The sequence below is a fragment of the Enoplosus armatus genome, chromosome 3 (genome assembly GCF_043641665.1).
Source record: "Enoplosus armatus isolate fEnoArm2 chromosome 3, fEnoArm2.hap1, whole genome shotgun sequence".
Taxonomy (NCBI): domain Eukaryota; kingdom Metazoa; phylum Chordata; class Actinopteri; order Centrarchiformes; family Enoplosidae; genus Enoplosus; species Enoplosus armatus.
Genome location: NC_092182.1, coordinates 11,923,010 through 11,936,867, shown reverse-complemented (window position 1 = coordinate 11,936,867; position 13,858 = coordinate 11,923,010). Strand labels below are relative to the sequence as shown.

Below are 13,858 nucleotides of genomic sequence, written 5' to 3'. Positions count from 1 at the left end.
CACACACACACACACACAAGCAACAAAGCTGAGTCACCCTGGAGCATTCAGGGGAAGCTCTTGCTAAGTGAAGTTTGATACAACAACTTACTGCTGAATGGGAAATAATATATACAGGGAAAAAGGAAAGACAATGGTGTTTTTAACTATTTTAGAATAACTATAAGATAACTAAAGAGTAACTAAAATAAGCATTAGATCTGGAAAAAAAGGCAAGAAAAAATGGAAAAAGTGACATCTGGTAAACCAGGGACTTTGTAATGTGATATTCAGCCGTATGTCACATTAATGTCGAGTTTACTGTATTGAAAAGAAAGAATTACATTAAATGTTTTGATTTTTATTCATGAGGCCACACTTGTCATATTGTGGGTGTATAGCAACAGAGGGGACACTAAAGGACATGTTGCTAAAGCATTAGCCAAATACAAAACAAATCTAATAAAGTACCTGTCCTTATGTGCTTTCATAAAAAATTACATCTCCCAAAACTATTTATTCATTAAAACAAAACAAACATTTTACCAGGTGACATTTAAAGAGAGCAACAGGCAATCCCAAACTATAATTGGAATTCACTCATGGATAGTTTGAATATGTGTCACCAGGCTGTGATTGAACTGATGTTTTTGTATCATCTGAGCTCATGTTTCCCTCGGTGCTTCTCCTCTACGTCTGGGAAAAGGTCTTTTTATACGCACTCCCCTTTCATTTCTTCCTGTCATCACTGCAATCAGGTTGAATACAAGTGGTCTGCGGTTCTTCTTCCAACATATTTGACTACATCGCCTCACTGAATTATCCCACCCACCTCAGCCCTGACAGGACTGATCATTTACTTTCTTAATGTTATTTTACAAAGTGTGGTGTCTGGAAAAATCTCCATTGTACAGCTACTTGGAAATGGTGATGTTATTGTAACCTCTAGATTATTTAGCATGATGAATAGCACGGGGGGGAGTGCAGGGTAGAAGAGGGGTGGATGATGGGATGAAGCAGGATAAACAGGATGACTGTATTTACATTTAAAGCTAGCCCACAACTCCAGCGGTGAGGGGAATCGTGAAATAGAGCTCAACCTAAATACCATGAATTCAACCTGACATATTGCTGCACACATTCACACACTCCCCACTTATCCTCCTCTGTGTACCGCTGTGATCGGTGTGTGTGTGTGTGTGTGTGTGTGTATATGTGTGTGGGTGACTTTGTGGATGTGTGTGTAGAGGGGCATCTTTTTCTCTCTCAGAAGTACCAAGGATTTGAATTATTCATAAAATGCAACTAGGCTTGTGTTAAAGCATTTCCTCTTTGCTCCTCATCCCTCTTCTTTCGTGTTTATTTGTTTGTTTAGAGGTGTCACCACCAGCCATAGCAGGCAGCTAGTTGCGGCGTTCCGTCTATTGTCTATTGTTTATTTAGATGCTGACATGCTTTAACTCGATGCTTCCAATAACGGCTGTGGGAGGAGCGCACACACACGCCTCTGACTCAACCACAAGATGCTGCAGAGAGAAACATATCAAGGAGCAGAGGAAGTAGGTCAGGAGGTTAGCTAGCTGAAGGTGAAGGCAGGCAACGATAAGTGCTACTGTACCACCGGCTCGACTAGTTGTGATGGTTAGAGAGAAGCAAAGGGAGCGTACACAAAGGCCATGTTCAGAGCCGCCATTACAGTCGGTCTCAAGTCACCCAACAAGAGACTACAGGCAGCACAAACCACACTGGTGGTCAAGGAGGCAAGCACAGAAGATGGGTCCAGCTCGATTCCTTTTATTGCCTTGCTTGCATTTTCCTAATTTTCACATCAATAATATAACTGAAAAGTGTCACTTTCTTGCCCCTTTTTCCAGAGGATAACCTAGTATAGCAGCACAACTACTTTGTGGTCAAACATGTTGAGCAGATAAGCTTGACAGATAGATGTTGGCTTATTACTTTGCGTTGGTGGCATGGAAATATTGCAGAAGTAGTGTACAGGTTTACTGTATTTGTATGTCAAGCGGGAGTCTCTGGAGATGGATGCTGACACCCATTTTAATGCAAGATGTAAAGTCAATCTGTGCTTGACACAATCAGGATTTATCCAGTTAAAAATATCGAAGTTCTAAGAGAGTCAGTGACTCAAACATATTTTTGGCTTTGTTTCAGGGTTGTTTTGTGACCTTGCACACAATACATCAGGTCTCCTATGTGTTTGTCTTTTGTTTGAAAAAGGAAATGATACAGGGCGGAAGAGGATGAATCCAAAAAGATGGTACACAAATGGATATGACTCAGGATGACATAAGAGAACAAGCCAGATGAGCCGCAGCTATGAGAGCAAATGGAAAGAGTGGGGGAGTAAACTACAAGTCAAAGGGGGGGCAGGGCTCTCACAGCTGGGGACAGGCCTGAAGATCTGAGAACAGACTGAACTGGGCTGGGATACTGAGATGGGATGGTGGAATGTCACACATGCTATCAATGAGCCGCCTGTGTGTTTACCAAAGTGGTGGCTGCGTGAAAATGCTTTGGGTCATCGCCATTTGGGCCGGATTTACAAATCCACTGCCCTCTGTCCCCGCCGCTGTCTGCTAGTCCTCCAGGATGAGCTCACTCTGGTTGGGAGGAAAAGTCCTCTCCTAAGGCAAACACAAGCCTCGCCCCCAGCCACAGCCCCACTTCCTCCAACACCCACAGATGTGCTATAAATAAGTTGGAGGCCTGCCCTCTGAGATCAGTCAGGGCACTACAAAGCTCCAGCAGACACTGAAACTACAGCCTCATCACACACCACTCAACAGCGGTTGAGGTGAACTTAAAGTACTGTCAACAGTGGTGCTGACAGGGAGCTTGAGCAGTATGGAATCCAGTCTTCAAAGCTGTATAAGGTATCGCACAGAGAGACCCTCCTCCAACGGGACAGCCACAATTCAAGAGCCCTTGAGCAAGACAATCTGTACCAGCTCCTTACCTCCCAATAGAGGCAGACCACAGAAATCTGAAACCAGAATTTCAGGGAATTTCAGCCCCAGTATAACAAGACTAAGAGTCTACAGTCATGCAAGCAGCTCAGTGAGGCCGGACTTGGACAACTGATAATGCTAAGATGCTGATGCTAAGCAGGTATAATGTTTGCCATGTTCACCATGTTAGTTTAGCATGTTAGCATGCTAACATTTGCTAATTAGCACTAATTAGTACAGCTGAGGATGATGGGAATGTCATTAGTATCAGACAACCACAACTTTTACCTGATGATAGTACTAGATGAAAAGTCAGAGCATCGTCAAAGTTATTACAATCCATCCTGAGGGAGACATGAAAGTCTGAACAAAAAAATCATGGCAATCCAATCTAATAGTTATAGATATTAATAACTATTTCGATATTTAGTGGTCGGCCAAGCAACAGACCGACATTGCCATCCATAGAGCCATGCCTCTTCTCACGGCTAAAAAAACTCATTGCAGAAGACTTGGATGATTGACTCTTCTGTTTAGATTATCTTCTGGTTTGATCTGTTACACTCAGTCTCATTTCATAACCCTGGAATCTACCTGGCCTCTTGAAATGTGAGTTGGGGTTTTCCTGAACTTTTGTGAACTCACTGAAGTGAAGTCACTCACACGCAGACCTTATACATGTTATATAGAGAGAGACTGAAGGACAAAGGTGGAGAAATGTAACGTGTATTTGCGCATACATAAAAGCTAATGCTTTTACATGACAGCAGCTGCTTTCCTTTACTACACACAGACAGAATAAACGTACTCCGGCTACATCCGCTCAGATCTGAGGAGGTGATCCTTTCCAGCCTCAGGAGCTTCATAACTGGTACTGATTCATACAAAACTATAGAGAATAATAAAGTTGGCAGGCCGCACAAAAGCACCAGGTGGGTGTGTTGGCTTTAGTAAGTGCATGGTGAAGTTATTCAAATTGCTTACAGATAAATTTGCAATGTTTGCTGGGAAAAAAAATGTAGTTTAGTCTACTGAAGATAGCGTGTACTCGCACTAATAAAACACTTAAAACAGTTTCTCAAGGGGAATAGGATGGTCCTGCTAATACCAAATACTTCACTGTTAGACATGATAAAGCTTCATTATCTTTTCAAATATTTAGGAAAGAGAGGTTTATATGAGGGCAACATAAATAAACCTGAATTGTGTGTAATCAATCTTGACATTGACACCCACTTGGCCAAACCCCGATACGCACTTTATCTTTCCAGAGAGCTGCAGGCTGGAATAGTACTGCAGTTTAACATTGACTCATAGCTAAATATCTTGACAGAACGCGACAGAATAAAATAGAAATGCTGCAGGAAATGTATGATAAACAACTCAGACTAGTCCACAAAAAATATCATGTGATAAATGTTAATATTTTGTGTTCAGCAGCACTAGAGCCCTCTGCTGTCTGACTAACTTTCTTTTCAGATGTAGACAACACAAGACTAAGTTTGGCCTATAACGAGACAGCAAACAGCCACAACAAAGCCAAAAGGGAAGACATAGGAAGAGACTGATGTAGAGTAGAAAGAGAGAGGAGCAGGGGTGTATTTTGCTGACCTCTGGGCTGACCTGAGGGGGTTTTGCTAAGGGCCAAGAATGAGGGAAGAGTCTATATTGGCCTGTTTGACTGCGGCCTGCCACCTCCTCATCCTCCTCCACAGCCCAGGCACGAACGCTTCAGGATTTTGAAATGGAAGAGAGTGAGAAGAAGGAAGAGGGAGGGAAAAAAAGTTTTCCAATTTGTCATGTTACAACACAGAGAAAAAGAGGCCCCAGCTGTGCCTCTTAAATAAACCGTTCCGGCAGAGTCTGGAGGAGCTGTGGAAGTCTGGTCATTAGTGAACAAATCGTCATAGAAGAAAAGAAAAGTTCAGACAGAGAATGGACAACAAAGCATATTCATGTTTAAATAGCAGCCACCTACATTATAATATCAATATTTTGAAAGATAGCAACAAGAGTAAAAGTTTGGCAGTGTTTGTGTCTGCTTGTTTGGCTTCTCGACCCTCTGGACGAATGTTTGATTAAATCAGGTTTTTATGAGATGTTTTGTGTGTTTCTAAGACAGCCTGTGTGTTTTTAAGTCTACGTAAGTGTGTGTTATGCATGCACTTAGAGCTGAGGAGAATTAACATCAGGAATGTGCTCATGTCTGGTGATAGTTGCCAAGTAAAATGGGGGCTCCGTCATTCAGGACAACACAGTCCTGCCTGCAAAAACTCCGTCAATCTACACAAGCCTTTGTGGTACTGAGAGGTAGAGCCTATTAAGCGAAGCAGAGTAATCAAATGTGAACTCAATTAAGAGCTATTTGGAAGTCTGGCTGAGATTTCACCATGTCTCAACCCCAGAGTGGTAATCAACCATGACTGCTATTTGTACTAGAGTCAGTGTTAAAGCTCAGAGGGAGGAGGCTACGACCTCCTTCACTTCCACATAAGGATTAAATCGAATTCAGCAGCGGGGACGAAGCAGAAAACCACAAGGTGTGATCCGCCATTATCAAGTTAGTCAGTTTAGACAAATCCCTTTGCCACACCACCACCAGAGCACACGCTGTACGTATCCGCACGGGGAGAGAAATGACAATTAAGCCTACTTAGTATGCTGCCGAGGGAAACATATTAAAGAAGATTATATGAAATTCTTTAGTGCCTTTTCATAAGACCGGTACAAGTTTCAAGTCTCAAGTGTGACGCATGAGCTCCATGGAACGAGTCTAGGTTTTCTAGAACGTTCTCTCACATTCACTATCCATGTGCTGAAGTAACCTGAGCACCTTTAACTGCTAGTGATACCTACAGCTAACGAGATTATGTGACGATGAAACCATGAACAAGACATTAGATAGGTAACACAGTAAATCCTAATCACTGATTTTGTGAATAATGCTGTACAGACATTAGAGCCAGAAGTTTGCCACCATTACAGATTTCTGGAGCGCTACATTTCAAACAAGCTGACATACAGTTTGGGAAACACACCTATCCACCTTCTGGCGGAGTGTAAGACGAGAGGATCGACGCCTGCTTAGCTTAGCTTAGCATAAAGACTGGAAACAGAGGGGAACAGCTAGCCTAGCTCTGGCCAAAGATAACACAACCTGCCTACCAGCACCTCGAAAGCTTCTAAATTAATACTTTACATCTTGTTGGTTTAATCCGTACAGAAACTGAAGCGTATAAACTACAACTCGCCGTTTTATGAGGTGTTATTTAAGCCATTATCTTGACTCTGAGCAGTTGCCAGGCAACCAGGAAGGAAATTGCTGCTCCCAGCCAAGAAATAGTCCGGCCCATAACCCTCCATAAAACAGTAGAAAGCTTTAGAGGGGCTGGTAAGAATATTTTGTTAGTGTTCAACAGAGCTAGGCTAACTGTTTCCCCCCGTTTCCAGTCTTTGTGCTAAACTAAGCTAGCCTGCTACTGGCTGTAGCCTTACACTTAACAGACAGATGTAAGAGTGGTATCCATCTTCTCATCTAGCTCTCCACCAGAGAGCGAATCAGTGTATTTCCCAAAATATCAAACTATTCCTTTAAGACATTTTAGTGATCTTGATAGCCAGATCAGTCAATTCAGATTGCAAAACACACAGATACAGATCCACACATTCCCCATGTTCAAAGTACACCATCATCTCCAAACTACAAAGAATGACGTTGAGGGACATTTGCTAAATATATTCTGTTTAGTAAGAAGTATATGTAGACTAATAACAGTAGAGCAAACAGCTGCCTATTCTCTTCCCAGAAGCACACAATGCACATAATCAGAGAGACCACACTGCCCACACACATGCAGCTGAGTCAGGTGAATCCTCCACAGTAAATGTGAAGATCAATTGCCTGAAAATGGCGAACAATATTCAGAATTATATTCAGAGAGATTTATTGGATGTGATATCAACTTAAAATGTTTGTCAATTATTGACCGCAAACATCTCTGAGCCATGCTGTGTTTTTGCTCAGGCAGAAATAACGACTGTGGGTCCACCAAAGGACATGTGAGGAGATTTTTGCGATAGAGTAAAGGGTGAACGCCTGCTCCAGGGATTAGTGTTACAATTAGGCTTATGTTAAGGTTATGGTTGGGTACTTTGTGTTTAGGATTAGAAGTTTGGGAATAAATCTAAATCACAGTTGCATGAATAGTGACCTTTACTGATGTGACTGACCATGTGTGTCACTGTAGATGTATTGTTTGCATGTGGAAACGTATGACCACTAATGTCAGACTCTGGAAAGGTTCACTAGGATGGATCTGTGGGATCTCCTATTAGGAACTGTGAAGGCTACATGCATACTGCACTGTATCAGGAAGTACAGTAGAGAAGAATGGGGTTTGTGTGTTTGCTTCAATTTTCTTCCTACAGGGAATTAATTCACAAGTACTCTACAATAGGTGTGAGTCTGCTCTGTCACATTTTTGTCCCTGAAAAGAATGGATGTCAGTGGAAAAACCCTGTAGCAGAGGCTTAAATAGCTGTGAATTAATGTATTTATGTGGGCTGATAATGAAAATAGACTGTATTTTATCTGGCAGAGGAGCCAAGATTGAAAACAGTTTATGAACAAAAAAAATGACAATTTCTATCTGGAGCTGGAATTGGAACTCAACAACATTCGCAACAGGCAAGTAATACGACGCTTGGAATTTATCTAGTACATTAATGATTTTATTAAATTCATGGGTAGGTCCAATCTTATGCAGCAACAATAAGCGATATAGCCATTGTGCGCCGCGCGAGAGCAACCTGACAAATCAGGGTCACAGCTTGATGCACGAGTCATCAACACAAACAGTCCTTTCACAGTGACACAGAGGAGCGAGTTAAACCCATGCTGCCACTCGGTGTCGGTGTTAACGGGTCAACACAAGTCATCCGACCTGACCCTGACACCGCCTGGTCTCAGCGTGAAAGGGTGAGCATGGGTTCCTGTTACTTAAATATAGAACAGTTACTTTAGTTACTTTATATATGGTCATAAATAAAAGAAATACAATAAAGTTGCACCACTGTTGATGTCTTTAAAAACAACATTGGAAGTGTGACAAACCCCTTCAAGCTGACAGGATTACACAATGTTTGAGTTTTAGCAGTGATGTGTACAGAACTGCAGTTGCTAACTCGAGCCTTGCGTGAAAATGACAAAAGCCCTAACCCTAACCCTAACCCCGATCACGTTCACACCTGTATACGTGAAGGTGCTGCTGCTCAGTGACAACAGCTTCATCACTAAAGAAGTTTGTTATGACACATACAACTTTCTCTCTCTCTCTCTCTCTCTCTCTCTTACTTACACACCCTTACTCATGCAGATACAAATTCATCTGAGGAATTATCAAGGGAATATAATCTCTTAAATTGATAATTCCCAGGCTGACAATAGTGGCTGCAGCTGTAACACCATGAAGTGAAATGTCTGTTGCTTCCTCTGTGGGCTATACATCAAGACAAAGTGTATGGATTCAACATTAAAGTGCTTTTCACATAAAACTAGACCTTCGAGCTACGGCAATAAAATCAAAGTAATGGCTTTCTCTGCACTTGGACTTACAATAAGTTAACCAAAGCAGCTACTAGACAAAACACTGCTCCTCAGTATTTTTATATTGACAATGGATCATATGACTACTTGTGTACGAAAGAGGTCACTCCTCCTGATGAACCCACAGAGAATTATTACCCGACTCTGCAGTCCCCATCAGCACTATGGAGCTTTAGTGTTTGTCAGCTTATTGTTTTGGTGTTCCACTTTACTGTTTTGGTTCACTCTCACTGCTCTCTGTCTTTTTCTAAAGCTCGAAAAACCCACTCCATGGTACCTGTACGCTACCTGCTCAGCACCAAACGGCAGACAAACAAAGCTGGTGAACATAGTGGAGCATTTAGCTGCTAAAGAGCCAAACATTTTCTCATCTCAGGAGTTGCTGAAGAGCAAAACAGAACCATATCAAGTTAAAAGGTGACAAAATGTCGGTGTAGTGTCAGAACTGTATACTATATTAGGTGAACTATGGAGCTGTCTGTAACTCATCACCACTTTCCACTAATCCTGCTCACCCACGAACATCTTTAAGGTCAGTTGTCTGCTCTCACTGTTTTACTTTTCTCTGTTTTCCTATTAATATAATTTCAGTAGGCTTGTTTCTAGGCTCCACAATGTAGAAAGAAGGAGAAAAATGGCGTTTTCTTCCTTGGTGCTGTCCTTTAAGTAATGTCGAAACTTTGGTCATTGTGCTGCAAGGATTTCTGTCATTTTGTCCCAAGAGAGATAATAACTACTCCACAAGACAGATTGTCCAGGTAATACAGCCTCCACCTCCACATTTGGTCTAAGCTACAATTCAAAGACTTCTGGCAAACGTCTTTTTTTCTGAGCCTGCTTTCACCAGTGATTTTTTTTTTTTTATCCTTACCTTCACGTACTGATAGCTGTGGTGTCAAAAGTTGCTGGCTAATGTATTGTGAATATACATGTGCGTGTTCATGGTATCGTCTAGCAAGTTTCGGCTCATTTTCTTTCAGAGGGCCCAGAGACCAATCTCCAGTCCTTAAATAGCTCTATCTAGATAATGTATCTCAATCAGTGGGTCACAACTCTAAAGTGGGTCACAGGGCTGTTCTGACAAGCCTGGCCACATGTACTCAGAGCACTTTGGCGATAAGAAATGTCAGCTTTTAAAAAGACTTCAGCAGTATTTTCAGGCAGTTATGAAAAATACGTCTTTTGTATGAACATTATTCAGTTCTGATATGAGACGAACAGAATGAAATGGGATCATTTTACTGCTGCCAGTAAAGTCAAACATTTTTCTTGAATACGAAACACTTGAAACACGGGGAAACAGCTAGCCTGACTTTGTTTGAAGGTAACAAAATCCACCTTCCAGCCTCTCTTAGGCTCACTAATTAACATGTTATATCTAATTTGTTTAATCTGTACATAAACCAAAATGAAAAAAAAGAATTTGTTTTACTAGGGGTTATGTGCAGGACTATTCCTTGGCTAGGAGCAGTGACTTCCTGGAGACAGATATGAGAGTGGCATTGACCCTCTAATCTAACTCTCAACAAGAAAGTGAGTTCCTAAATGTCAAACTGTTCCTTTAAGGCTCAAAATACAGTCTTTTCTTTCATGAAAAAAACTAAATAAATAAGGGGAGCAGTTTACAGTGCTGCGAGTATTTTCAGAAATGGAGCATCTTACTGTGACCATTACAAATGAATACCTTCAGGACACTCCAGGATATGACGCATTTGTATTGTCTAATGTTAAGTCTTGTGCCTGTTGGAAACTATTGCTTCAGCAGCACAGAATGCCATTATTACTGTTCAGCCACATAAACCATCAGTGTAATAATGTGACTGAACTTTACTTAGCCTCTGAGTTGTTTTTCTCCAGGAAAAGCTGCTGACCAAAGTACTGGATTTTATATCTGCTCAGTTATGCAGTCGTGGCTGGTTTTCAGTGTGTCATATAAGGTATTTAGGCAGCAACCAACAAACACTCTTTCAGTTATGCACTGATCTAAACCACATAGTAGTGTTAAATATACTCTTCCTCTGCTATTTACATTAACTGCTTTAAGGTCAACAGCAACGAGGACCTAACACATGTACTCTCTTTTTTCATATTGCCCTCAGTTGTCAGTAAACAGCAAAGTGGCAACCTTTTGGCCATATGGATGTCATTGTGATGGCAGTGTCACGCCAATAACAGCCAAATGCTGGGCCAGTTCTAAGGCCTCCACCAAATGTTACAGCAGAGAGGTCCACACGGGGAAAGTGCCAGGAGAAGAGAAGCACTGGATGGTGAGTTAATTAAAAGGGAAAGGAGCCTGTGCTACTTCTATCATCAAGGATGTGGCTTAAACGAAGAAGCTTAACATTTAAGGGAGGAAAAACGGCAAAATAAGGAAACATGAAATGAGGAAGCAGACATTTTCAGATACAGAAGACTTGCTTCAAAAAATATTGAAAAGGATGTCTGCATGAAAAAAAAAATAGTGATTCAAGTTGAAAGGGTTCCAGTTCTCCAGTTTTTCATGGAAGGTGTTTACCACTTAAAGCCTTGGGGGACAGCACTGTCCATTTGTGAGAACCAGTGATCTCTTTTGGGCAATGACGTTACAGTACTTTCATGAAGTGAAACGATGTGAATTCTTTCATTAGGGCATTTTTCCACTGGGGCCCCAATTAGCAGCGCCTTCTGAACAATTTGAGACTGTTCGCGGAGGTCTCCTCTGGGAAACAAAGAGCAGTTTAGACCCAATTAAACTCGGGGTTTGTTGGTGGCCTGGGGTCTTTGCTCTGGCTAAAGTACTGAGACAGTGAGAGAAAATCTTTAGAGGGCTAGGAAATGGAAAAAGAAGAGTTCCAGGCAAGTCTGAAAAAAACAGCAACATATGTGGTTCAAAGGGCCCTAAAAATCAAAGAAGCAATCAAAGAGGTTAAAAAAGCAATTTAGTTACATGCACTCCAGCTCCCTATACAACAACAGACATGTTGGCTAAGGTCTGGTAAGGTTGGCTTCAAAATGTGGGTGTCCCAATTACAGGCACCCAGTAAAAATGCAAGTTATTGGTCACATTCAGTCTAACTGATTCATATATGAGCCATGTCAACTAAACACATTTCAACAGGTTTCCTTGAGAGGCTCTGTCGAGCACAGTAGACTCTGCATCCCAGTGGGTTTCCAAGTAAAGCTAAGGTTTGGCGATCTCCTCTGGTATACTGCACAAGGCTGACTCATCAAATCAAGGCATTAGGACTGACAGGGAGGAAAATGTTCACTAAAAACAATAACAGTGCATCGAGGCAGAAACTGTTTGCTTTAAGGCAGCATTTCTCAGCTGTTGCTGTAGACCGAGGAGGTGGGAGAAACTGCAGGTGATTGCAGGCTATCCAAGCCTATCCATCTTCAAGGTGGTAATTTATGTGGATTTTGCTCCCTAAGAACCTCACAGCACTGGATTGCCAAGTGCAATGAGATGACTTCAAAGGCAGAGGGAAGCATTTACGGCTTGACGATGAATCTCACAGAACGCAGCTCGTGGTTTAAACCAGTCATGCGTGTTGAAAGTCCTACTGGATTTAATGAAATGTCAAATTTAGAACCCTGATTAGCTTTACAGCAAGTAGTGTTCCCTACTGGAAACATTTTCTTACCACTAAAAGTCATCTAAAAATGTGCTTAGGAGCTTAGATTCCATGCACATTCCCCAAGATGAATGAGAGGCCATATCTTTGCAAAAATAAACTCACATTTGCCTTTCACCTGCAAAGAATTTTACAAATCTGCACTAACTCCTCTTTCATAACGCCCTTTTCCTTTCTTACCAAACAGAGGCGCGCATGAGTGGGACTGTGAGGCTTAATAGTTTCCAGAAGTTGTTCCAGTCCATGAAGGTGTGTGTTCACAAGGTCGTAGGCAGGAGCTGTTTTGAACTGCTGTCTATCTGCCTGCAGATCACAATATGACTGTTGGCATTTGTGGGTCCCAGTCTGTGTAGCCTGGGTGATAAACTGAACACTCATACTGAAACACAACACAATGAAGCAGCGCCTTTTGATGGCAGCACTAAACATCTGAGCCTACAGATGAGGGGGAAACTAACTGTAATGACTGCATATAATAAACACAGATGAGTCGATTCATGCTAATGAAGCATAATTCAGCAACAGTGTGCTCTTTCCAACAAGAGATAAAAACCACAGAACACTTTAATTCACCATCTGAGTAATGGAAATATTACAGTGCCGTTTGATTGAGGAATAGCACGACTGCTGTCATCACATCTGCACACCACTCAGTAGAATCTGTTGAACGTGAACTGACTGAAGCCCAGACCCATTAGATACACTCCAGCTCCGCAGAAGGCTCCAAAAGCTGAGATTTTACAGATCATGGCTTTGCCTTTCTGTCACTGAAGCAATAGAAACGAACGTATCTGACTGCTGCTTCCAATTTAAAAAAGAAAATAGAATGAATGCATCGATCTGTAGACAAGTGGTTTCAGCAGGTACTGGGGCCTATGCTACAATTTCATGACTGAATGTCAGTGTAAATGTGTATGCAGCGGACACGGCAGGAGGGGATGTGCGATCACTGCTGTGACATGGCAATATTCACATGTGGCACTGGGAGACAGAAACAAAAGACCGCTTTTAATTGTCTCGCCTCGGTTTCATCCCCTCCACGTTGCTTCACTCAATCCAGCAATCCTCCGGGGGCATAGTCTACTCTTCTCGCATGCAGACACAAAACACAATAACCCTCTGTGATGATCAGCGTGCACACACTTAAAGTATAGTTTTTTTAAAAGCATTTTATACAGGAATCTGGTTGTCCTTAATTCAGCTCTGCTTACCATCAATAGCCCTTCCCGGAGCGATTACTTCCAAACTGTGCAACAATCCCAAGAAAAGCAACCCTGCTGCCAACATGTTGGCCGTGGTGCGCAACATTGTAGCTTATCTTGAAAGAATATTAGTCATCAATCGCCTGTTGGTCCTGTCAAGCTGGAGGTTGCAGACAGGCGACGACGTGTAGCCGTGCCCAGGCGGTGATGCTCCTCTCTGGAAATCCGCTTTCTGGGTGCGCAATGAAGCTGACAGGGATGCTGCTGTCTGCCTACTCGGAGAATATTTTCTGCAGACTGTCACTGCAAAAAAAAAAAGAGAAAAAAAAAGCCGAGGCTTCTCCCAGCCCGGGGTTGCTTAGGGGCTCCTTGGATGCATGGACAGCCCTGCCACAAAGGCTAGCAGGCTGAACTGAGCATCAAGCTAGCCTGGCTTGCAGTCGAGATGAAGGAGTGCTGGCGCCTCTGATCATGCAGCTGTCCGTCTAT

General features: G+C 42.2%; 1 protein-coding gene across 1 annotated transcript in view; it reads right to left on the bottom strand.

The window, feature by feature from the left end:
* The window catches only part of LOC139282325 (low-density lipoprotein receptor-related protein 1-like), an 83,562-nt gene extending 70,087 nt beyond the window's left edge, over positions 1-13,475 (bottom strand). Inside the window, exon 1 of the mRNA XM_070901954.1 lies at positions 13,379-13,475. Within this exon, the coding sequence (XP_070758055.1) occupies positions 13,379-13,475 (97 nt within the window). The remainder of the gene's footprint in view (positions 1-13,378) is intronic.
* Positions 13,476-13,858: the final 383 nt, after the last annotated feature.